Consider the following 25,223-nt stretch of genomic DNA (forward strand, 5'->3'; position numbering starts at 1 on the left):
TGGGGAACCCCAAATCCCAATGGAGAACCCCACAACCCAATGGGGAACCCCACAACCCAATGAGGAGCCCCACATCCCAATACTGAACCCTACATCCCAATGGGGAACCCCATCTCCCACCGCCTCTCAACCCCCCTTGGCCACCCCGAACCCCCCTTCCCACCGCCCCAAACCCACCCTATAGGGGCCCACGACCCCAAATCCTACCGTCGCCCGGCGCCGGCGGCAGTCGGCAGACCTGTCGGCACATGGCCACGAAGCCGTGGAAGAATTTGGCCAAACTCTCGTCCGTCTTCCTCTCCAACCTGGCCAAGGTTCGGAATCGACCCCAACGGAAACGTCGCGTCTCGGGTTCAAATTCCACCCCGTACGTGGAAACCACGCGGTAGAAGTCGGCCTGTTCGCGCCGCGTCCACCTGGAGGATCGTGGGAAGAGGTTGGAAGGGGGGGAAACCCCGAAAGGGTTGTGGGGTGCAGAGGGAGAAATGGGGCTTGGTGCGGAGCTGGAAGCACACAGGTGCTGCTACAGCGATCCAGAAGTCAACAGCGACCCCAAAATTCAACGCGTGGGGGCCTACCGACCCCAAAACCCAACATGTAGGGGCCTACCGACTCCAAAACCCAACATCTATAGTCAGTCCTACTGACCCCAAAACCCAACATGTAGGGCCTACCGACCCCAAAACCCAACATCTATAGTCCTACTGACCCCAAAACCCAACATGTAGGGGCCTACCGACTCCAAAACCCAACATCTATAGTCCTACTGACCCCAAAACCCAACATGTAGGGGCCTACCGACTCCAAAACCCAACATCTATAGTCCTACTGACCCCAAAACCCAACACATAAGGTCCTACCGACCCCAAAACCCAACATCTATGGTCCTACCAATCCCAAACCCCAATCTAAATGATCCTACGACCCCAAAACCCAACACCTATGGTCCTACCAACCCCAAACCCCAAACTAAATGATCCTACCGACCCCAAAACCCAACACCTATGGTCCTACCAACCCCAAAACCCAACACATAAGGGCCTACTGACCCCAAAACCCAACACCTATGGTCCTATCAACCCCAAAACCCAATGCATGGGGCCTACTGACCCCAAAACCCAACGCGTGGGGGCCTACCGACCCCAAAACCCAACCCAAATGGCCCTACTGACCCCAAACCCCAATCTAAATGGTCATAGGAACACCAAAACCAACACTTGGGGGCCTACCGACCCCAAAACCCAAAATGTAGGGGCCTACCGACCCCAAAAACCCAACATGTAGGGTCCTACAAATCCCAAAACCCACCTAAATGATCCTACCGACCCCAAAACCCAAACGAAATGGTCCGACTGACCCCAAAACCCAACGCATAAGGTCCTACAAATCCCAAGAGCCAACATGTAGGGTCCTACCAACCCCAAAATCCAACCTAAATGGTACTACCGACCCCAAAACCCAACATCTATAGTCCTACCGACCCCAAAACCCAACGCATGGGGGCCTACTGACCCCAAAACCCAACACATGGGGGCCTACAGACCCCAAAACCCAACATCTATGGTCCTATCAGCCCCAAAACCCAACACCTATGGTCCTATCAGCCCCAAAACCCAACACCTATGGTCCTATCAACCCCAAAACCCAATGCATGGGGTCCTACCGACCCCAAAACCCAACACATGGGGGCCTACCAACCCCAAAACCCAGTATCTATGGACCTACCAACCCCAAAACCCAACACATGCGGGCCTACTGACCCCAAAACCCAACACCTATGGTCCTACTGTCCCCAAAACCCAACATCTACGGTCCCCACTAACCCCAAAACCCAACCTAAATGGTCCTACTAACCCCAAAACCCAACGCGTGGGGGCCTACCGACCCCAAAACCCAACGTATGGGGTCCTACCTACCCCAAAACCCAACATCTATGGTCCTACCAACCCCAAAACCCAACACCTATGGTCCTACCAACCCCAAAACCCAATGCATAAGGTCCTACCAACCCCAAAACCCAACACATGGGGGCCTACCGACCCCAAAACCCAACATCTATGATCCTACCAACCCCAAACCCCAATCCAAATGATCCTACCGACCCCAAAACCCAACACCTAAGGTCCTACCAACCCCAAAACCCCACACATAAGGGCCTACTGACCCCAAAACCCAACACCTATGGTCCTATCAACCCCAAAACCCAATGCATGGGGGCCTACTGACCCCAAAACCCAACCAATATTGTCCTACCAACCCCAAAACCCAACGTATAAGGTCCTACTGACCCCAAAACACAACCTATGGGGTCCTACCTACCCCAAAACCCAACATCTATGGTCCGACCAACCCCTAATCCCAACACATATTGTCCTACCAACCCCAAATCCCAACCTAAATGGTCCTACCAACCCCAAACCCCAACCTAAATGGTCCTACCAACACCAAACCCCAATGCATGGGGTCCTACCAACCCCCTACCCTAACCCTAACCCTAACCCTAAACCCCAACCTAAATGGTCCTACCAACCCCAAAACCCAACACAAATGGTTCTACCGACCCCAAAACCCAACGCATGGGGTCCTACTGACCCCAAAACCCAACATAAATGGTCCTACCGACCCCAAAACCCAACATCTACGGTCCTATCAACCCCAAAACCCAACACCTATGGTCCTACCAACCCCAAAACCCATTATGTATGGACCTACCAACCCCAAAACCCAACACATGGGGGCCTACTGACCCCAAAACCCAACACCTATGGTCCTACTGTCCCCAAAAACCCAACATCTATGGTCCCACCAACCCCAAAACCCAACATCTATGGTCCCACCAACCCCAAAACGCAACCCAAATGGTTCTACCGACCCCAAAACCCAACGCATGGGGTCCTACCGACCCCAAAACCCAACACCTATGGTCCTACTGTCCCCAAAACCCAACATCTATGGTCCCACTAACCCCAAAACCCAACACGTGGGGGCCTACCGACCCCAAAACCCAACGTATGGGGTCCTACCTACCCCAAAACCCAACATCTATGGTCCTACCAACCACAAAACCCAACAGATATTGTCCTACCAACCCCAAACCCCAACCTAAATGGTCCTACCAACCCCAAAACCCAACACCTATGGTCCTATCGACCCCAAAACCCAATGCATAAGGTCCTACCAACCCCAAAACCCAACATCTACGGACCTACCAACCCCAAAACCCAACACTTATGGTCCCACCAACCCCAAAACCCAACCCAAATGGTTCTACCGACCCCAAAACCCAACATCTACGGTCCTATCAACCCCAAAACCCAACACCTATGGTCCTATCAACCCCAAAACCCAGTATCTATGGACCTACCAATCCAAAACCCAACACATGGGGGCCCACCAACCCAAAAGCCAGTATCTATGGACCTACCAACCCCAAAACCCAACACATGGGGGCCTACTGACCCCAAAACCCAACATCTACGGTCCTACCGACCCCAAAACCCAACATCTACGGTCCTATCAACCCCAAAACCCAACGTATGGGGTCCTACCTACCCCAAAACCCAACATCTATGGTCCTACCAACCACAAAACCCAACACATATTGTCCTACCAACCCCAAACCCCAACCTAAATGGTCCTACCAACCCCAAAACCCAACACCTAGGGTCCTACCGACCCCAAAACCCAACATCTATGGTCCTACTAACCCCAAAACCCAACGTGTGGGGGCCTACCGACCCCAAAACCCAACGTATGGGGTCCTACCTACCCCAAAACCCAACATCTATGTTCCGACCAACCCTAAACCCAACACATATTGTCCCACCAACCCCAAAACCCAACCCAAATGGTCCTACCAACCCCAAAACCCAACATCTACGGTCCTATCAACCCCAAAACCCAACACATCAGGTCCTACCACCCCAAAACCCAACGTCTATGGACCTACCGACCCCAAAACCCAAAATAAATGATCCTATCAACCCCAAAACCCAACACCTAAGGTCCTACCGACCCCAAAACCCAACACATCAGGTCCTACAAATCCTAAAACCCAACATCTATGGTCCTACCGACACCAAAACCCAAAATAAATGATCCTATCAACCACAAATCCCAATGCATGGGGGCCTACCGACCCCAAAACCCAACACATGGGGGCCTACTGACCCCAAAACCCAACACATAAGGTCCTACCGACCCCAAAACCCAACATCTATGGTCCTATCAGCCCCAAAACCCAACACCTATGGTCCTATCAACCCCAAAACCCAATGCATGGGGTCCTACCGACCCCAAAACCCAACATCTATGGTTCTACCGACCCCAAAACCCAACACATGGGGTCCTACTGACCCCAAAACCCAACATAAATGGTCCTACCCAACATCTATGGTCCTACCAACCCCAAACCCCAATCTAAATGATCCTACCGACCCCAAAACCCAACACCTATGGTCCTACCAACCCCAAAACCCAACATCTATGGTCCCACCAACCCCAAAACCCAATGCATGGGGGCCTACTGACCCCAAAACCCAACATCTATGGTCCCACCAACCCCAAAACCCAACACCTATGGTCCTACCGACCCCAAAACCCAACATCTACGGTCCTATCAACCCCAAAACCCAACGTGTGGGGGCCTACCGACCCCAAAACCCAACGTATGGGGTCCTACCTACCCCAAAACCCAACATCTATGGTCCTACCGACCCCAAAACCCAACACATATTGTCCTACCAACCCCAAAACCCAACACCTATGGTCCTACCAACCCCAAACCCCAACCTAAATGATCATACCAACGCCAAAACCCACACCTATGGTCCCACCAACCCCAAAACCCAACACCTATGGTTCCCCCAACCCTAAAACCCAACACCTATGTTCCTACCAACCCCAAAACCCAACATCTACGGTCCTATCAACCCAAAACCCAACACATGGGGGCCTACCGACCCCAAAACCCAACATCTATGTTCCTACCAACCCCAAAACCCAACCCAGCACCTCCCAGACCCCCACAAACCCCCCTTTAGGACCTCCCGACGCCCCCCGAAACCCCTCGAGCTCAACCCCCAAAACCCCCCATCATCATCACCTCTGCTGCTTCTGCCTCCTGGCCATCTCCTTCAGCTTGCAGGCCGCCTCGCACCTCCGCCGCCTCCTCTCCCCCCGCGCGGCCGCCTCGACCCGCAAGCGTTGCCGGTGACACGAGCGCTGGCACGCGGCCACCAAACGGCGTAAGCGGGCCGTCAGCACCGAGCTGGCCGGCCACGTCACCAACTGGCCTGGAGGACCTGAAAAAGGGGGGGGATATGGGGTCATCTCCATCCCTTTGGGATCATCTCTATCCCAATGGGGTCACCTCCATCCCATTGGGGTCATTTCCATCCCATTGGGGTCATCGAAATCCCATTGGGGTCATCTTCATCCCAATAGGATCATCTCCATCCCATTGGGGTCACCTCCAACCCATTGGGGCCGCCTCCAACCTAATGGGGTCATCACCATCCATTGGGATCACCTCCATCCCATTGGGGTCACCCCCATCCCATTGGGGTCATCTCCATCCCATTGGGGTCACCCCCATCCCTTTGGGGTCACCCCCATCAACTTGGGGTCATCGCCATCCCAATAGGACCATCTCCATCCCATTGGGGTCACCTCCATCCCATTGGGGTCATTTCCATCCCATTGGGGTCACCCCCATCCCGTTGGGATCATCTCCATCCCATTGGGGACACCTCCATCCCATTGGGGTCACCTCCATCCCATTGGGGTCATCACCATCACAATAGGATCATCTCCATCCCATTGGGGTCACCTCCATCCCATTGGGGTCATCCTGATCCCAATAGGACCATCTCCATCCCATTGGGGTCATCTCCATCCCTTTGGGGTCACCCCCATCCCTTTGGGGTCACCCCCATCAACTTGGGGTCATCTCCATCCCATTGGGGCCACCTCCAACCTAATGGGGTCACCACCATCCCATAGGGGTCACTTCCATCCCATTGGGGTCATCGCCATCCCAATAGGACCATCACCATCCCACTGGGGTCATCTCCATCCCTTTTGGGGTCATCTTCATCCCAATAAGGTCACCTCCATCCCATTGGGGTCACTTCCATCCCAATAGGACCATCTCCATCCCATTGGGGTCATCTTCATCCCATTGGGATCACCTCCATCCCATTGGGGTCACCCCCATCCCATTGGGGTCATCTCCATCCCATTGGGGTCATCTCCATCCCTTTGGGGTCACCCCCATCCCATTGGGATCACCTCCATCCCATTGGGGTCACCCCCATCCCTTTGGGGTCACCCCCATCAACTTGGGGTCATCGCCATCCCAATAGGACCATCTCCATCCCATTGGGGTCACCTCCATCCCAATGGGGTCACCCCCATCCCATTGGGATCATTTTCATCCCATTGGGGACACCTCCATCCCATTGGGGTCATTTCCATCCCTTTGGGATCATCTCCATCCCATTGGGGTCATCGAAATCCCATTTGGGTCACCTCCATCCCATTGGGGTCATCCTGATCCCATTGGGATCACCTCCATCCCATTGGGGTCACCCACATCCCATTGGGGTCATCTTCATCCCAGTAGGATCATCGCCATCCCATTGGGGTCACCCCCATCCCATTGGGGCCGCCTCCAACCTAATGGGGTCATCACCATCCCAATAGGACCATCTCCATCCCATTGGGGTCATCTCCATCCCTTTGGGGTCACCCCCATCCCTTTGGGGTCACCCCCATCAACTTGGGGTCATCTCCATCCCATTGGGGCCACCTCCAACCTAATGGGGTCACCACCATCCCATAGGGGTCACTTCCATCCCATTGGGGTCATCGCCATCCCAATAGGACCATCACCATCCCACTGGGGTCATCTCCATCCCTTTTGGGGTCATCTTCATCCCAATAAGGTCACCTCCATCCCATTGGGGTCACTGCCATCCCAATAGGACCATCTCCATCCCATTGGGGTCATCTCCATCCCTTTGGGGTCACCCCCATCCCATTGGGATCACCTCCATCCCATTGGGGTCACCCCCATCCCTTTGGGGTCACCCCCATCAACTTGGGGTCATCGCCATCCCAATAGGACCATCTCCATCCCAATGGGGTCACCCCCATCCCATTGGGATCATTTTCATCCCATTGGGGACACCTCCATCCCATTGGGGTCATTTCCATCCCTTTGGGATCATCTCCATCCCATTGGGGTCATCGAAATCCCATTTGGGTCACCTCCATCCCATTGGGGTCATCCTGATCCCATTGGGATCACCTCCATCCCATTGGGGTCACCCACATCCCATTGGGGTCATCTTCATCCCAGTAGGATCATCGCCATCCCATTGGGGTCACCCCCATCCCATTGGGGCCGCCTCCAACCTAATGGGGTCATCACCATCCCAATAGGACCATCTCCATCCCATTGGGGTCATCTCCATCCCTTTGGGGTCACCCCCATCCCTTTGGGGTCACCCCCATCAACTTGGGGTCATCTCCATCCCATTGGGGCCACCTCCAACCTAATGGGGTCACCACCATCCCATAGGGGTCACTTCCATCCCATTGGGGTCATCGCCATCCCAATAGGACCATCACCATCCCACTGGGGTCATCTCCATCCCTTTTGGGGTCATCTTCATCCCAATAAGGTCACCTCCATCCCATTGGGGTCACTGCCATCCCAATAGGACCATCTCCATCCCATTGGGGTCATCTCCATCCCTTTGGGGTCACCCCCATCCCATTGGGATCACCTCCATCCCATTGGGGTCACCCCCATCCCTTTGGGGTCACCCCCATCAACTTGGGGTCATCGCCATCCCAATAGGACCATCTCCATCCCAATGGGGTCACCCCCATCCCATTGGGATCATTTTCATCCCATTGGGGACACCTCCATCCCATTGGGGTCATTTCCATCCCTTTGGGATCATCTCCATCCCATTGGGGTCATCGAAATCCCATTTGGGTCACCTCCATCCCATTGGGGTCATCCTGATCCCATTGGGATCACCTCCATCCCATTGGGGTCACCCACATCCCATTGGGGTCATCTTCATCCCAGTAGGATCATCGCCATCCCATTGGGGTCACCCCCATCCCATTGGGGCCGCCTCCAACCTAATGGGGTCATCACCATCCCAATAGGACCATCTCCATCCCATTGGGGTCATCTCCATCCCTTTGGGGTCACCCCCATCCCTTTGGGGTCACCCCCATCAACTTGGGGTCATCTCCATCCCATTGGGGCCACCTCCAACCTAATGGGGTCACCACCATCCCATAGGGGTCACTTCCATCCCATTGGGGTCATCGCCATCCCAATAGGACCATCACCATCCCACTGGGGTCATCTCCATCCCTTTTGGGGTCATCTTCATCCCAATAAGGTCACCTCCATCCCATTGGGGTCACTGCCATCCCAATAGGACCATCTCCATCCCATTGGGGTCATCTTCATCCCATTGGGGTCACCTCCATCCCATTGGGGTCATTTCCATCCCTTTGGGATCATCTCCACCCCATTGGGGTCACCTCCATCCCTTTGGGGTCACCCCCATCAACTTGGGGTCATCTCCATCCCATTGGGGCCACCTCCAACCTAATGGGGTCATTGCCATCCCATTGGGGTCACCCCAATCCCATAGGAATCATTTTCATCCCTTTGGGGTCACCTCCATCCCATTGGGGTCATCCTGATCCCAATAGGACCATCACCATCCCTTTTGGAGTCATCACCATCCCAATAGGATCACCTCCATCCCATTGGGGTCATCTCCATCCCAATAGGATCATCTCCATCCCTTTTGGGGTCATCACCATCCCAATAGGATCATCTCCATCCCATTGGGGTCACCTCCAACCCATTGGGATCATTTTCATCCCAATGGGGTCACCTCCATCCCTTTGGGATCATCTCCATCCCAATAAGATCAGCTCCATCGCATTGGGGTCACCTCCATCCCATTGGGGTCACCTCCATCCCATTGGGGTCATCACCATCACAATAGGATCATCTCCATCCCATTGGGGTCACCTCCATCCCATTGGGGTCATCACCATCACAATAGGATCATCTCCATCCCATTGGGGTCACCTCCATCCCATTGGGGTCACTGCCATCCCTTTGGGGTCACCCCAATCCCATAGGAATCATTTTCATCCCTTTGGGGTCACCTCCATCCCATTGGGGTCATCGCCATCCCAATAGGACCATCTCCATCCCTTTTGGGGTCATCTCCATCCCATAAAGATCACCTCCATCCCATTGGGGCCACTTCCAACCTAATGGGGTCACCTCCATCCCAATAGGATCATCTCCATCCCATTGGGGTCACCCTCACCCCATTGGGGTCACCTCCATCCCTTTTGGGGTCACCACCATCCCATAAAGCTGGAGACCCCAATAGGAACATTTCCATCCCATTGGCGTCAACCCCCACCCTTTTGGGGTCCCCTCCATCCCATTGGGGTCACCTCCACCCCATTGGGGTCACCCTCACCCCATTGGGGTCACCTCCACCCCATTGGGGTCACTTCCCTCCCTTTTGGGGTCACCACCATCCCATAAAGCTGGAAACCCCAATAAGAACATCTTCATCCCATTGGGGTCACCCTCACCCCACTGGGGTCATCTCCATCCCATTGGGGTCACCTCCATCCCTTTTGGGGTCACCTCCACCCCATTGGGGTCCCCTCCATCCCTTTTGGGGTCTCCCCCGATCCCATAAAGCTGCCAACCCCAATTGCAACACCTCCATCCCATTGGGGTCACCTCCACCCCATTGGGGTCACTTCCCTCCCTTTTGGGGTCATCCTCACCCCATTGGGATCCCCTCCACCCCATTGGGGTCACCTCCACCCCATTGGGGTCCCCTCCATCCCTTTTGGGGTCACCACCATCCCATAAAGCTGGAGACCCCAATAAGAACATCTTCATCCCATTGGGGTCCCCTCCACCCCATTGGGGTCACCCTCACCCCATTGGGGTCCCCTCCACCCCATTGGGGTCACCCCCCTCCCTTTTGGGGTCACCTCCACCCCATTGGGGTCCCCTCCATCCCTTTTGGGGTCTCCCCCGATCCCATAAAGCTGCCAACCCCAATTGCAACACCTCCATCCCATTGGGGTCACCTCCACCCCATTGGGGTCACTTCCCTCCCTTTTGGGGTCATCCTCACCCCATTGGGATCCCCTCCGCCCCATTGGGGTCCCCTCCATCCCTTTTGGGGTCACCACCATCCCATAAAGCTGGAAACCCCAATAAGAACATCTTCATCCCATTGGGGTCACCCTCACCCCACTGGGGTCCCCTCCATCCCATTGGGGTCACCTCCATCCCTTTTGGGGTCACCTCCACCCCATTGGGGTCCCCTCCATCCCTTTTGGGGTCTCCCCCGATCCCATAAAGCTGCCAACCCCAATTGCAACACCTCCATCCCATTGGGGTCACCTCCACCCCATTGGGATCCCCTCCATCCCTTTTGGGGTCTCCCCCGATCCCATAAAGCTGCCAACCCCAATTGCAACACCTCCATCCCATTGGGGTCACCTCCACCCCATTGGGGTCACTTCCCTCCCTTTTGGGGTCATCCTCACCCCATTGGGATCCCCTCCACCCCATTGGGGTCACCTCCACCCCATTGGGATCCCCTCCATCCCTTTTGGGGTCACCACCATCCCATAAAGCTGGAGACCCCAATAAGAACATCTTCATCCCATTGGGGTCCCCTCCACCCCATTGGGGTCACCCTCACCCCATTGGGGTCCCCTCCACCCCATTGGGGTCACCCCCCTCCCTTTTGGGGTCACCTCCACCCCATTGGGGTCACCTCCATCCCTTTTGGGGTCCCCTCCACCCCATTGGGATCCCCTCCATCCCTTTTGGGGTCTGCCCCGATCCCATAAAGCTGCCAACCCCAATTGCAACACCTCCATCCCATTGGGGTCACCTCCACCCCATTGGGGTCACTTCCCTCCCTTTTGGGGTCATCCTCACCCCATTGGGATCCCCTCCACCCCATTGGGGTCACCTCCACCCCATTGGGGTCCCCTCCATCCCTTTTGGGGTCACCACCATCCCATAAAGCTGGAGACCCCAATAAGAACATCTTCATCCCATTGGGGTCCCCTCCACCCCATTGGGGTCACCCTCACCCCATTGGGGTCCCCTCCACCCCATTGGGGTCACCCCCCTCCCTTTTGGGGTCACCTCCACCCCATTGGGGTCCCCTCCATCCCTTTTGGGGTCACCACCATCCCATAAAGCTGGAGACCCCAATAAGAACATCTTCATCCCATTGGGGTCCCCTCCACCCCATTGGGGTCACCCTCACCCCATTGGGGTCCCCTCCACCCCATTGGGGTCACCCCCCTCCCTTTTGGGGTCACCTCCACCCCATTGGGGTCACCTCCATCCCTTTTGGGGTCCCCTCCACCCCATTGGGATCCCCTCCATCCCTTTTGGGGTCTCCCCCGATCCCATAAAGCTGCCAACCCCAATTGCAACACCTCCACCCCATTGGGGTCACTTCCCTCCCTTTTGGGGTCACCTCCTCCCCATTGGTGTCCCCTCCACCCCATTGGGGTCACCCCCCCACCCCACAGATGGACCAAGGACCCCAATGTTGCCGCGTCCCCTAAAAACCCCCCTTTCCCACCCCATTACCTTCGTCCCCATCCACCACCGAAATCTCCTCGTCCAGCAGCATCAACGGGTCGCCCTGCGGGGTCAAAAAGGGACACGGGGTGGCGACGAGCTCGTTAACGCCACCTCATTAGCTGTAGGGTCGTTATAGGGTCGCTATAGGGTGGCTATAGGGTCGCTATAGGGTCGCTATAGGGTCAACCCCCCTGCTCACCTCCTCGTCCCCCTCCTTGGCCGCCCCTTGCAGCGGTTTGTATTCGGGGTCTTCGCAGTCCTTGTCGAAATCCACGCTGGGTTTTGGGGACAGAGGGGACCACAGGGTGACGCGGCCGACCCCAAAAAGCTCACGACCCCATAAAGCTGCCCCCTCCCACCCCCCCCCGACCCTAAAAGGTGCCTCAGAAACGTCTTGAGAAAGGTTGAACTCAGCCCGGCCCAACGCCGGTCCGTATTAGCATGGCACGGTCATCAGCGGCACCGACCTCGTTAGGGACGTCGTTAGGGTCGGGGACGTCATTGGGGTCGGGGACGTCATTGGGGTTGGGGACGTCATTGGGGTCGGGGACGTCATTGGGGTTGGGGACATCAATGGGGTTGGGGATGTCATTAGGGTCGAGGACATCAATGGGGTTGGGGACATCGTTAGGGTCAGGGATGTCATTGGGGTCAGGAACATCGTTAGGGTTGGGGACGTCATTGGGGACTCATTGGGGTTGGGGACATCAATGGGGTGGGGGACATCATTGGGGTCAGGGACATCATTGGGGTCGGGGATGTCATTGGGGTCAGGGGACATCAATGGGGTCGGGGGACATCAATGGGGGTGGGGGACATCAATGGGGTCGGGGACATCAATGGGGTTGGGGACATCAATGGGGTTGGGGTCATGGATGGGGTTGGGGACATCAATGGGGTCAGGGACATCATTGGGGTTGGGGATGTCATTAGGGTCGGGGACGTCGTTAGGGTTGGGGACATCGTTAGGGTTGGGGACATCATTAGGGTTGGGGACATCGTTAGGGTCAGGGACATCATTGGGGTTGGGGACATCAATTGGGTTGGGGACATCAATGGGGTCAGGGACATCATTGGGGTTGGGGACATCAATTGGGTTGGGGACATCAATGGGGTTGGGGAAATCAATGGGGTTGGAGTCATGGATGGGGTTGGGGACATCATTGGGGTTGGGGACATCAATGGGGTTGGGGACGTCGTTAGGGTCAGAAACATCGTTAGGGTTGGGGACATCATTGGGGTTGGGGACTCATAGGGGACTCATTGGGGTTGGGGACGTCATTGGGGTCGGGGACATCAATGGGGTTGGGGACGTCATTGGGGTTGGAGACATCGTTAGGGTCGGGGACATCGATGGGGTCGGGGACATCAATGGGGTTGGGGACATCATTGGGGTTGGGGACATCAATGGGGTCAGGGACATCAATGGGGTTGGGGACATCAATGGGGTGGGGGGACGTCATTGGGGTTGGGGACATCATTGGGGTTGGGGACATCAATGGGGTTGGGGACATCAATGGGGTCGGGGATGTCATTGGGGTTGGGGACATCATTGGGGTTGGGGACATCAATGGGGTTGGGGACATCAATGGGGTTGGGGTCATGGATGGGGTTGGGGACATCAATGGGGTCAGGGACATCATTGGGGTTGGGGATGTCATTAGGGTCGGGGACGTCGTTAGGGTTGGGGACATCGTTAGGGTTGGGGACATCGTTAGGGTCAGGGACATCATTGGGGTTGGGGACATCAATTGGGTTGGGGACATCAATGGGGTCAGGGACATCATTGGGGTTGGGGACATCAATTGGGTTGGGGACATCAATGGGGTTGGGGAAATCAATGGGGTTGGAGTCATGGATGGGGTTGGGGACATCATTGGGGTTGGGGACATCAATGGGGTCAGGGACATCAATGGGGTTGGGGACATCAATGGGGTTGGGGACATCAATGGGGTCGGGGATGTCATTGGGGTTGGGGACATCATTGGGGTTGGGGACATCAATGGGGTTGGGGACGTCATTGGGGTTGGGGACATCAATGGGGTCGGGGACATCAATGGGGTTGGGGACATCAATGGGGTCAAAGACTCGTAGGGGACTCATTGGGGTTGGGGACATCATTGGGGTTGGGGACATCATTGGGGTTGGGGACATCAATGGGGTTGGGGACATCATTGGGGTCGGGGACATCAATGGGGTCAAAGACTCGTAGGGGACTCATTGGGGTCGGGGACATCAATGGGGTTGGGGACGTCATTGGGGTTGGGGACATCAATGGGGTCGAGGACATCGTTGGGGTTGGAGACATCGTTGGGGTTGGGGACATCAATGGGGTCGGGGACATCAATGGGGTCGGGGACGTCAATGGGGTTGGGGACGTCGTTAGGGTCAGGGACATCAATGGGGTGGGGGTCATCAATGGGGTCAGGGACTCGTAGGGGACTCATTGGGGTCGGGGACATCAATGGGGTTGGGGACGTCGTTAGGGTCAGGGACGTCATTGGGGTTGGGGGACATCAATGGGGTGGGGGGACGTCATTGGGGTCAGGAACATCGTTAGGGTTGGGGACATCATTGGGGTCGGGGACGTCATTGGGGTCGGGGACATCAATGGGGTTGGGGACATCAATGGGGTTGGGGACATCAATGGGGTTGGGGTCATGGATGGGGTTGGGGACATCAATGGGGTTGGGGACGTCGTTAGGGTCGAGGACATCATTGGGGTCAGGGACATTGTTAGGGTTGGGGACATCATTGGGGTTGGGGACGTCATTGGGGACTCATTAGGGTTGGGGACATCAATGGGGTCGGGGACATCATTGGGGTTGGAGACATCGTTAGGGTCGGGGACATCGTTGGGGTTGGGGTCATCAATGGGGTTGGGGACATCAATGGGGTTGGGGACATCAATGGGGTTGGGGTCATGGATGGGGTTGGGGTCATGGATGGGGTTGGGGACATCATTGGGGTCGGGGACATCAATGGGGTTGGGGACGTCGTTAGGGTCAGAAACATCGTTAGGGTTGGGGACATCATTGGGGTTGGGGACTCATAGGGGACTCATTGGGGTTGGGGACGTCATTGGGGTCGGGGACATCAATGGGGTTGGGGACGTCATTGGGGTTGGAGACATCGTTAGGGTCGGGGACATCGATGGGGTCGGGGACATCAATGGGGTTGGGGACATCATTGGGGTTGGGGACATCAATGGGGTCAGGGACATCAATGGGGTTGGGGACATCAATGGGGTGGGGGGACGTCATTGGGGTTGGGGACATCATTGGGGTTGGGGACATCAATGGGGTTGGGGACATCAATGGGGTCGGGGATGTCATTGGGGTTGGGGACATCATTGGGGTTGGGGACATCAATGGGGTTGGGGACGTCATTGGGGTTGGGGACATCAATGGGGTCGGGGACATCAATGGGGTTGGGGACATCAATGGGGTCAAAGACTCGTAGGGGACTCATTGGGGTTGGGGACATCATTGGGGTTGGGGACATCATTGGGGTTGGGGACATCAATGGGGTTGGGGACATCATTGGGGTCGGGGACATCAATGGGGTTGGGGACATCATTGGGGTTGGGGACATCAATGGGGTCAAAGACTCGTAGGGGACTCATTGGGGTCGGGGACATCAATGGGGTTGGGGACGTCATTGGGGTTGGGGACATCAATGGGGTCGAGGACATCGTTGGGGTTGGAGACATCGTTGGGGTTGGGGACATCAATGGGGTCGGGGACATCAATGGGGTCGGGGACATCAATGGGGTCGGGGACGTCAATGGGGTTGGGGACGTCGTTAGGGTCAGGGACATCAATGGGGTGGGGGTCATCAATGGGGTCAGGGACTCGTAGGGGACTCATTGGGGTCGGGGACATCAATGGGGTTGGGGACGTCGTTAGGGTCAGGGACGTCATTGGGGTTGGGGGACATCAATGGGGTGGGGGGACGTCATTGGGGTTGGAGACATCAATGGGGTGGGGGACATCAATGGGGTTGGGGACATCATTGGGGTTGGGGACATCAATGGAGTTGGGGACATCAATGGGGTTGGGGACGTCATTGGGGTTGGGGACATCAATGGAGTTGGGGACATCAATGGGGTTGGGGTCATGGATGGGGTTGGGGACATCATTGGGGTCGGGGACATCAATGGGGTTGGGGACATCATTGGGGTCGGGGACATGGATGGGGTTGGGGGACATCAATGGGGTGGGGGGACGTCATTGGGGTTGGGGTCATGGATGGGGTTGGGGACATCAATGGGGTCGGGGACATCAATGGGGTTGGGGACATCAATGGGGTTGGGGACATCAATGGGGTTGGGGACATCAATGGGGTTGGGGACATCATTGGGGTTGGGGACATCAATGGGGTTGGGGACATCAATGGGGTTGGGGACATCATTGGGGTTGGGGACATCAATGGGGTTGGGGACATCATTGGGGTTGGGGACATCAATGGGGTCAAAGACTCGTAGGGGACTCATTGGGGTTGGGGACGTCAATGGGGTTGGGGACATCATTGGGGTTGGGAACATCGTTGGGGTCGGGGACATCAATGGGGTCGGGGACTTGTAGGGGACTCATTGGGGTTGGGGACATCATTGGGGTTGGGGACGTCAATGGGGTCGAGGACATCAATGGGGTTGGGGACGTCGTTAGGGTCAGGGACGTCATTGGGGTTGGGGGACATCAATGGGGTGGGGGGACGTCATTGGGGTCAGGAACATCGTTAGGGTTGGGGACATCAATGGGGTCGGGGACGTCATTGGGGTTGGGGACATCAATGGGGTTGGGGACATCAATGGGGTCGGGGACATCAATGGGGTTGGGGTCATGGATGGGGTTGGGGACATCAATGGGGTTGGGGATGTCATTAGGGTCGAGGACATCAATGGGGTTGGGGACATCGTTAGGGTCAGGGATGTCATTGGGGTCAGGAACATCGTTAGGGTTGGGGACGTCATTGGGGACTCATTGGGGTTGGGGACATCAATGGGGTGGGGGACATCATTGGGGTCAGGGACATGATTGGGGTCGGGGATGTCATTGGGGTCAGGGGACATCAATGGGGTCGGGGGACATCAATGGGGGTGGGGGACATCAATGGGGTCGGGGACATCAATGGGGTCGGGGACATCAATGGGGTTGGGGTCATGGATGGGGTTGGGGACATCAATGGGGTCAGGGACATCATTGGGGTTGGGGATGTCATTAGGGTCGGGGACGTCGTTAGGGTTGGGGACATCGTTAGGGTTGGGGACATCATTAGGGTTGGGGACATCGTTAGGGTCAGGGACATCATTGGGGTTGGGGACATCAATGGGGTTGGGGACATCAATGGGGTCAGGGACATCATTGGGGTTGGGGACATCAATTGGGTTGGGGACATCAATGGGGTTGGGGAAATCAATGGGGTTGGAGTCATGGATGGGGTTGGGGACATCATTGGGGTTGGGGACATCAATGGGGTTGGGGACGTCGTTAGGGTCAGAAACATCGTTAGGGTTGGGGACATCATTGGGGTTGGGGACTCATAGGGGACTCATTGGGGTTGGGGACGTCATTGGGGTCGGGGACATCAATGGGGTTGGGGACGTCATTGGGGTTGGAGACATCGTTAGGGTCGGGGACATCGATGGGGTCGGGGACATCAATGGGGTTGGGGACATCAATGGGGTTGGGGACATCAATGGGGTGGGGGGACGTCATTGGGGTTGGGGACATCATTGGGGTTGGGGACATCAATGGGGTTGGGGACATCAATGGGGTCGGGGATGTCATTGGGGTTGGGGACATCATTGGGGTTGGGGACATCAATGGGGTTGGGGACGTCATTGGGGTTGGGGACATCATTGGGGTTGGGGACATCAATGGGGTTGGGGACATCAATGGGGTCGGGGATGTCATTGGGGTTGGGGACATCATTGGGGTTGGGGACATCAATGGGGTGGGGGGACGTCATTGGGGTCGGGGACATCAATGGGGTTGGGGACATCAATGGGGTTGGGGTCATGGATGGGGTTGGGGACATCAATGGGGTTGGGGACGTCGTTAGGGTCGAGGACATCATTGGGGTCAGGGACATTGTTAGGGTTGGGGACATCATTGGGGTTGGGGACGTCATTGGGGACTCATTGGGGTTGGGGATATCAATGGGGTGGGGGACATCATTGGGGTCAGGGACATCAATGGGGATGGGGACGTCAATGGGGTCGGGGACATCGTTGGGGTTGGGGTCATCAATGGGGTCGGGGACATCATTGGGGTTGGGGACATCAATGGGGTTGGGGACATCAATGGGGTTGGGGTCATGGATGGGGTCGGGGACATCAATGGGGTTGGGGACGTCGTTAGGGTCGAGGACATCATTGGGGCCAGGGACATCGTTAGGGTTGGGGACATCATTGGGGTTGGGGACGTCAATGGGGACTCATTAGGGTCGGGGACATCAATGGGGTCGGGGACATCATTGGGGTTGGGGTCAAGGATGGGGTTGGGGACATCAATGGGGTGGGGGACATTGATGCGGACTTGGAGTCACAGTTATAGGATCAGGGTCCCATCTATGGGGTTTGGGTTCACAGTTATGGGATCAGGGTCCCAGTGATGGGGTTTCGGGTCCCATCTATGGTTTGGGGTCCCACTTATGGGGTCAGGGTCCCATTTATGGGGTCAGGGTCCCATCTATGGGGTTTGGGTTCACAGTTATAGGATCAGGCTCCCACTTATGGGGTTTGGGGTCCCATCTATGGGGTCAGGGTCCCATTTATAGGATCAGGGTCCCATCTATGGGGTTTGGGGTCCCATCTATGGGGTTTGGGTTCACAGTTATAGGATCAGGCTCCCACTTATGGGGTCAGGGTCCCAGTGATGGGGTTTGGGGTCCCATCTATGGGGTTTGGGGTCCCACTTATGGGGTCAGGGTCCCATTTATGGGGTCAGGGTCCCATTTAAAGGATCAGGGCCCCATTTATAGGATCAGGGTCCCAGTGATGGGGTTTGGGATCCCATTTATAGGATCAGGGTCCCATCTATGGGGTTTGGGGTCCCATCTATGGTTTGGGGTCCCAGTTATAGGATCATGGTCCCACTTATGGGGTTTGGGGTCCCACTTATAGGGTCAGGGTCCCATCTATGGGGCCAGGGTCCCACTTATGGGGTTTGGGGTCCCATCTATGGGGTCAGGGTCCCATTTATAGGATCAGGGTCCCACTTATGGGGTTTGGGGTCCCATCTATGGTTTGGGGTCACAGTTATAGGATCAGGTTCCCATCTATGGGGTTTGGGGTCCCATCTATGGGGTTTGGGGTCCCATCTATGGTTTGGGGTCCCGTTTATAGGATCAGGTTCCCATCTATGGGGTTTGGGGTCCCATCTATGGGGTTTGGGATCCCACTTATGGGGTTTGGGGTCCCATCTATGGTTTGGGGTCACAGTTATAGGATCAGGTTCCAATCTATGGGGTTTGGGGTCCCATCTATGGTTTGGGATCACAGTTATAGGATCAGGCTCCCATCTATGGGGTTTGGGGTCCCACTTATGGGGCCAGGGTCCCACTTATGGGGTTTGGGGTCCCATCTATGGTTTGGGGTCACAGTTATGGGATCAGCGTCCCATCTATGGGGTTTGGGGTCCCACTTATGGGGTCAGGGTCCCATTTGTAGCATCAGGGTCCCACTTATGGGGTTTGGGGTCCCACTTATGGGGTTTGGGGTCCCATTTCTGGTTTGGGGTCCCACTTATGGGGTCAGGGTCCCACTTATGGGGTTTGGGGTCCCATCTATGGTTTGGGATCCCGTTTATAGGATCAGGTTCCCATCTATGGGGTTTGGGGTCCCATCTATGGTTTGGGATCCCACTTATGGGGTCAGGGTCCCATTTATAGGATCAGGGTCCCAGTGATGGGGTTTGGGGTCCCATTTATAGGATCAGGCTCCCACTTATGGGCTTTGGAGTCCCATCTATGGGGTCAGGGTCCCATTTATGGGGTCAGGGTCCCATCTATGGGGTTTGGGGTCCCATTTATGGGGTTTGGGGTCCCATCTATGGTTTGGGGTCCCACTTATGGGGCCAGGGTCCCATTTATGGGGTTCGGGGTCCCATCTATGGTTTGGGATCCCAGTTATGGGGTCAGGGTCCCATTTGTAGCATCAGGGTCCCATCTATGGGGTTTGGTTTCCCATCTATGGGGTTTGGGGTCCCATCTACGGTTTGGGGTCCCATTTATAGGATCAGGGTCCCACTTATGGGGTTTGGGGTCCCATCTATGGTTTGGGGTCACAGTTATAGGATCAGGGTCCCACTTATGGGGTTTGGGGTCCCATTTATAGGATCAGGGTCCCATCTATGGGGTTTGGGGTCCCATCTATGGTTTGGGGTCACAGTTATAGGATCAGGTTCCCATCTATGGGGTCAGGGTCCCGTTTATAGGATCACGGTCCCACTTATGGGGTTTGGGGTCCCACTTATAGGGTCAGGGTCCCATCTATGGGGCCAGGGTCCCACTTATGGGGTTTGGGGTCCCATCTATGGGGTTTGGGATCCCACTTATGGGGTCAGGGTCCCACTTATGGGGTTTGGGGTCCCATTTATAGGATCAGGGTCCCATCTATGGGGTTTGGGGTCCCATCTATGGTTTGGGGTCACAGTTATAGGATCAGGTTCCCATCTATGGGGTCAGGGTCCCATTTATAGGATCAGGGTCCCACTTATGGGGTTTGGGGTCCCATCTATGGGGTCAGGGTCCCATTTATAGGATCAGGGTCCCACTTATGGGGTTTGGGGTCCCATCTATGGGGTTTGGGATCCCACTTATGGGGTCAGGGTCCCATTTATGGGGTCAGGGTCCCATTTATAGGATCACGGTCCCACTTATGGGGTCAGGGTCCCATTTATGGGGTTTGGGGTCCCATCTATGGTTTGGGATCCCACTTATGGGGTTTGGGGTCCCATCTATGATTTGGGGTCACAGTTATAGGATCAGGGTCCCACTTATGGGGTCAGGATCCCATTTATAGCATCAGGGTCCCATTTATAGGGTCAGGGTCCCACTTATGGGGTTTGGGGTCCCATCTAAGGTTTGGGATCCTACTTATGGGGTCAGGGTCCCATTTATAGCATCAGGGTCCCACTTATGGGGTCAGGGTCCCACTTATGGAGTTTGGGGTCCCATCTATGGGGTTTGGGATCCCACTTATAGGGTCAGGGTCCCATCTATGGGGTTTGGGGTCCCATTTATAGGATCACGGTCCCACTTATGGGGTCAGGGTCCCATTTATGGGGTTTGGGGTCTGATCTATGGTTTGGGGTCCCATTTATGGGGTCAGGGTCCCATCTATGGTTTGGGGTCACAGTTATAGGATCAGGGTCCCACTTATGGGGTCAGGGTCCCATTTATAGGATCAGGGTCCCATCTATGGGGTCAGGATCCCACTTATGGGGTTTGGGGTCCCATCTATGGGGTCAGGGTCCCATTTATGGGGTTTGGGGTCCCATCTATGGTTTGGGATCCCACTTATGGGGTCAGGGTCCCATTTATAGCATCAGGGTCCCACTTATGGGGCCAGGGTCCCACTTATGGGGTTTGGGGTCCCACTTATGGGGTCAGGGTCCCATCTATGGTTTGGGGTCCCACTTATGGGGTCAGGGTCCCATCTATGGTTTGGGGTCACAGTTATAGGATCAGGTTCCCATCTATGGGGTCAGGGTCCCGTTTATAGGATCACGGTCCCACTTATGGGGTTTGGGGTCCCACTTATAGGGTCAGGGTCCCATCTATGGGGCCAGGGTCCCACTTATGGGGTTTGGGGTCCCATCTATGGGGTCAGGGTCCCACTTATGGGGTCAGGGTCCCACTTATGGGGTTTGGGGTCCCATCTATGGTTTGGGGTCACAGTTATAGGATCAGGTTCCCATCTATGGGGTTTGGGGTCCCATCTATGGTTTGGGGTCACAGTTATGGGATCAGCGTCCCATCTATGGGGTTTGAGGTCCCACTTATGGGGTCAGGGTCCCATTTATAGGATCAGGGTCCCACTTATGGGGCCAGGGTCCCACTTATGGGGTTTGGGGTCCCATCTATGGTTTGGGGTCACAGTTATGGGGTCAGGGTCCCACTTATGGGGTTTGGGGTCCCATTTATAGGATCAGGGTCCCATCTATGGGGTTTGGGGTCCCATCTATGGTTTGGGGTCACAGTTATAGGATCAGGTTCCCATCTATGGGTTCAGGGTCCCGTTTATAGGATCACGGTCCCACTTATGGGGTTTGGGGTCCCACTTATAGGGTCAGGGTCCCATCTATGGGGTCAGGGTCCCACTTATGGGGTCAGGGTCCCACTTATGGGGTTTGGGGTCCCATCTATGGTTTGGGGTCACAGTTATAGGATCAGGTTCCCATCTATGGGGTTTGGGGTCCCATCTATGGTTTGGGGTCACAGTTATGGGATCAGCGTCCCATCTATGGGGTTTGAGGTCCCACTTATGGGGTCAGGGTCCCATTTATAGGATCAGGGTCCCACTTATGGGGCCAGGGTCCCACTTATGGGGTTTGGGGTCCCATCTATGGTTTGGGGTCCCACTTATGGGGTCAGGGTCCCATCTATGGTTTGGGATCCCATTTATAGGATCAGGGTCCCATCTATGGGGTTTGGGGTCCCATCTATGGTTTGGGGTCACAGTTATAGGATCAGGGTCCCACTTATGGGGTCAGGGTCCCATTTATAGCATCAGGGTCCCATCTATGGGGCCAGGGTCCCACTTATGGGGCCAGGTTCCCACTTATGGGTTTTGGGGTCCCATCTATGGTTTGGGGTCACAGTTATAGGATCAGGATCCCATCTGTGGGGTTTGGGGTCCCATCTATGGTTTGGGGTCACAGTTATGGGATCAGCGTCCCATCTATGGGGTTTGAGGTCCCACTTATGGGGTCAGGGTCCCATTTATAGGATCAGGGTCCCACTTATGGGGTTTGGGGTCCCATCTATGGTTTGGGGTCCCACTTATGGGGTCAGGGTCCCATCTATGGTTTGGGATCCCATTTATAGGATCAGGGTCCCATCTATGGGGTTTGGGGTCCCATCTATGGTTTGGGGTCCCAGTTATAGGATCATGGTCCCACTTATGGGGTTTGGGGTCCCACTTATAGCATCAGGGTCCCATCTATGGGGCCAGGGTCCCACTTATGGGGTTTGGGGTCCCATCTATGGTTTGGGATCACAGTTATAGGATCAGGGTCCCACTTATGGGGTCAGGGTCCCATTTATAGCATCAGGGTCCCATCTATGGGGCCAGGTTCCCACTTATGGGGTTTGGGGTCCCATCTATGGGGTCAGGGTCCCATTTATAGGATCAGGGTCCCACTTATGGGGTTTGGGGTCCCATCTATGGGGCCGGGCCCCCCCCACGCACCCATCGCTGCCATCCAGACGCTGCTCGGCGGCGACGGCTTTCTCGTCTGGTCCCCCGGCTTTGTCCAAGAAGCACAGCGTGGGGTCGGCCCTCATCGTGTTGTATTTCTCATACCCTACACAAAACCCCAAAAACCCCCCCAAAAAAACCCCAAAATCCTGGGATTTCAACCCAAAATTGGACCCCTTTGAAACCCCAAAAACCCCCCCAAAAAAACCCCAAAATCCTGGGATTTCAACCCAAAATTGGACCCCTTTGAAACCCCAAAAACCCCCCCAAAAAACCCCAAAATCCTGGGATTTCAACCCAAAATTGGACCCCTTTGAAACCCCAAAAAAACCCCAAAATCCTGGGATTTCAACCCAAAATTGGACCCCTTTGAAACCCCAAAAAGCCCCCAAAAAAACCCCAAAATCCTGGGATTTCAACCCAAAATTGGACCCCTTTGAAACCCCAAAAACCCCCCCAAAAAACCCCAAAATCCTGGGATTTCAACCCAAAATTGGACCCCTTTGAAACCCCAAAAACCCCCCAAAAAAACCCCAAAATCCTGGGATTTCAACCCAAAATTGGACCCCTTTGAAACCCCAAAAACCCCCCAAAAAACCCCAAAATCCTGGGATTTCAACCCAAAATTGGACCCCTTTGAAACCCCAAAAACCCCCCCAAAAAAACCCCAAAATCCTGGGATTTCAACCCAAAATTGGACCCCTTTGAAACCCCAAAAACCCCCCAAAAAAACCCCAAAATCCTGGGATTTCAACCCAAAATTGGACCCCTTTGAAACCCCAAAAACCCCCCCAAAAAAAACCCCAAAATCCTGGGATTTCAACCCAAAATTGGACCCCTTTGAAACCCCAAAACCCCCCCAAAAAAACCCCAAAATCCTGGGATTTCAACCCAAAATTGGACCCCTTTGAAACCCCAAAAACCCCCCCAAAAAACCCCAAAATCCTGGGATTTCAACCCAAAATTGGACCCCTTTGAAACCCCAAAAACCCCCCCAAAAAACCCCAAAATCCTGGGATTTCAACCCAAAATTGGACCCCTTTGAAACCCCAAAAACCCCCCAAAAAAAACCCAAAATCCTGGGATTTCAACCCAAAATTGGACCCCTTTGAAACCCCAAAAACCCCCCCAAAAAACCCCAAAATCCTGGGATTTCAACCCAAAATTGGACCCCTTTGAAACCCCAAAAAAACCCCAAAATCCTGGGATTTCAACCCAAAATTGGACCCCTTTGAAACCCCAAAAACCCCCCCAAAAAACCCCAAAATCCTGGGATTTCAACCCAAAATTGGACCCCTTTGAAACCCCAAAAACCCCCCCAAAAAACCCCAAAATCCTGGGATTTCAACCCAAAATTGGACCCCTTTGAAACCCCAAAAAAACCCCCAAAATCCTGGGATTTCAACCCAAAATTGGACCCCTTTGAAACCCCAAAAACCCCCCAAAAAAAACCCCAAAATCCTGGGATTTCAACCCAAAATTGGACCCCTTTGAAACCCCAAAAACCCCCCAAAAAAACCCCAAAATCCTGGGATTTCAACCCAAAATTGGACCCCTTTGAAACCCCAAAAAAACCCCAAAATCCTGGGATTTCAACCCAAAATTGGACCCCTTTGAAACCCCAAAAACAAACCCCAAAATCCTGGGATTTCAACCCAAAATTGGACCCCTTTGAAACCCCAAAAACCCCCCCAAAAAACCCCAAACTCCTGGGATTTCAACCCAAAATTGGACCCCTTTGAAACCCCAAAAACCCCCCAAAAAAACCCCAAAATCCTGGGATTTCAACCCAAAATTGGACCCCTTTGAAACCCCAAAAACCCCCCAAAAAAAACCCAAAATCCTGGGATTTCAACCCAAAATTGGACCCCTTTGAAACCCCAAAAACCCCCCCAAAAAACCCCAAACTCCTGGGATTTCAACCCAAAATTGGACCCCTTTGAAACCCCAAAAACCCCCCCAAAAAACCCCAAAATCCTGGGATTTCAACCCAAAATTGGACCCCTTTGAAACCCCAAAAACCCCCCAAAAAAACCCCAAAATCCTGGGATTTCAACCCAAAATTGGACCCCTTTGAAACCCCAAAAACCCCCC

The 25,223-nt window shown here is 55.0% G+C and overlaps 1 protein-coding gene across 1 annotated transcript in view; it reads right to left on the bottom strand.

Annotated features, from left to right (window-relative positions):
* The window catches only part of LOC306957579 (chromodomain-helicase-DNA-binding protein 8-like), a gene marked incomplete at both ends in the record, with an annotated part of 47,577 nt that extends 24,362 nt beyond the window's left edge, over positions 1-23,215 (bottom strand). The window contains 5 exon segments of the mRNA XM_079551065.1: positions 208-416; positions 5,105-5,303; positions 11,708-11,762; positions 11,901-11,976; positions 23,121-23,215. Of these exon segments, the coding sequence (XP_079407191.1) occupies positions 208-416; positions 5,105-5,303; positions 11,708-11,762; positions 11,901-11,976; positions 23,121-23,215 (634 nt within the window).
* Between the last annotated feature and the right edge of the window lie 2,008 nt (positions 23,216-25,223).

Source organism: Tetrao urogallus (assembly GCF_951394365.1).
Source record: "Tetrao urogallus genome assembly, contig: scaffold_107, whole genome shotgun sequence".
In the NCBI taxonomy this organism is placed as follows: domain Eukaryota; kingdom Metazoa; phylum Chordata; class Aves; order Galliformes; family Phasianidae; genus Tetrao; species Tetrao urogallus.